Source organism: Sinocyclocheilus anshuiensis, unplaced genomic scaffold, assembly GCF_001515605.1.
Source record: "Sinocyclocheilus anshuiensis isolate Anshui unplaced genomic scaffold, SAMN03320099.WGS_v1.1 scaffold102, whole genome shotgun sequence".
Taxonomy (NCBI): Eukaryota; Metazoa; Chordata; class Actinopteri; order Cypriniformes; family Cyprinidae; genus Sinocyclocheilus; species Sinocyclocheilus anshuiensis.
Window position 1 is genome coordinate 300,168 of NW_015542330.1, and position 1,512 is coordinate 301,679.

The 1,512-nt window shown below is 38.1% G+C and overlaps 1 protein-coding gene across 1 annotated transcript in view; it reads right to left on the reverse strand.

The window, feature by feature from the left end:
- Positions 1-1,512, reverse strand: part of dnah5l (dynein, axonemal, heavy chain 5 like) — a 68,681-nt gene that overhangs the window by 44,376 nt on the left and 22,793 nt on the right. The window contains exons 28-30 of the mRNA XM_016489435.1: positions 847-975; positions 633-733; positions 454-552 (exon numbers count right to left, since the gene is read on the reverse strand). Of these exons, the coding sequence (XP_016344921.1) occupies positions 454-552; positions 633-733; positions 847-975 (329 nt within the window). The remainder of the gene's footprint in view (positions 1-453; positions 553-632; positions 734-846; positions 976-1,512) is intronic.

Here is a 1,512-nt window from a genome sequence, read left to right on the forward strand (position 1 = left end):
AAATCACCTTAGATAAACGGCAAAAGTCAACAGGCTTTTCAAAATCCAAAATACTGCCAAATAGGCGCTTTTACATTTCGTTTCGAAATTAAATCATCCGCCATCGTCTTGTCTGTCTTACCCCACTCTTCTTGTCAGTCAGCTTGACTCACTCTCCTCACTGGATAAATGAAATCCGATCTGTGATGCGACTGTTGTTCAGCACGCTGCATTGAGCAGCCGCGTTCAGTTTCTAATTGTAGTATCTGTTCTTTTACTGAACGAAATTATTTTTATTACTATAAAAAATCTAAATGACGGTGGGGTTCGGTGCCGCGGTGCGCAAGTAACGTAACCGGTGTTGCAGCTTAACAACGGTATCACCGTCAGCACCGTCTATCGCGGCATGCCTATTAACCACCATACATATAAACACACACACATATATATACACATATGAGTAACACAAAATACCTGTTACTCATTAAAGATCCAAGCACCATAAGACTGTCCTCCATTAAGGCCACTTTCTCAGAGGTGTCCGATCCCTTTAGCAGCAGCTCTCCGCGATTCCTGAAAGTTTTTTTCTTTTGGAATGAATTGATTTTATGGCAAATTAATGAATTTAATTACAGATTAATTCCTTCTCTGACCTGAATGATGCGAATGTGAACTGATGGCTGCTCCATTCAGTCACAACATCTTTGAGTTTGGCATCAATGTCTCGTTCCTTAACGGCACTGATACACACATCCTGGCACCCAGAGGGTTTTCATAAGATACTGACAGCATTGTGCTTTTTCATGCAATCAATCTGACTCAAACCATTAAGGTTATGTTAAATGGAATATTTTGCCTGCACAATACCTCAATATCTTCTTTGTTCTGTAGCAGAGGTGCTTCCATGATATTTCGAAGGCTAAAATTTGCAGCTTCCACTTCAAACTTGTGGCCGGTAAGATCAGTTAAGCGCTGCCAATGTCGGGGCATCATTGCCTAGTTGTATGTTAATTAAAGAATGTGTATGTTAATAAAAAAAAATAGTTTGCTTGTGTATAAATTAGGGCTGTGACTCTTTGGGTAGGCAGCGATTCGATTCGATTGACGATTCATAGGTTTTCGATTCGATTGAAGAACGATTTTTGCAAATTTAGAACGATTTAATTCGATTCGATTCACAATCCGATTCGATTCGATTCGATTATAACGATTCGATTCTGCATTCTTTAAGTGCATTCACAGGATTATTTAAATGCTTCCCCTAAATTCTTTAAATGCTTAGTCAGGGGGCAAATTACACAGCAGCTTTTATGGTTACAGAACCATAGGCTAGAGAAAAAAAAACACTTTTGTCCATTGTTAGATGCTAGTTTAATGATGCTATGGCATGACATGGCATACGTAAAAAAATTATGTAAGTCAATATTTTAAAAAAGAGCTTTAAAAGTATTATGTATAGGCTAACATTTTGTCACACCAGGGGTGTAGCCATCATTTCAGAAGTGACAGAAATGTCAAATACAATAATTTTAT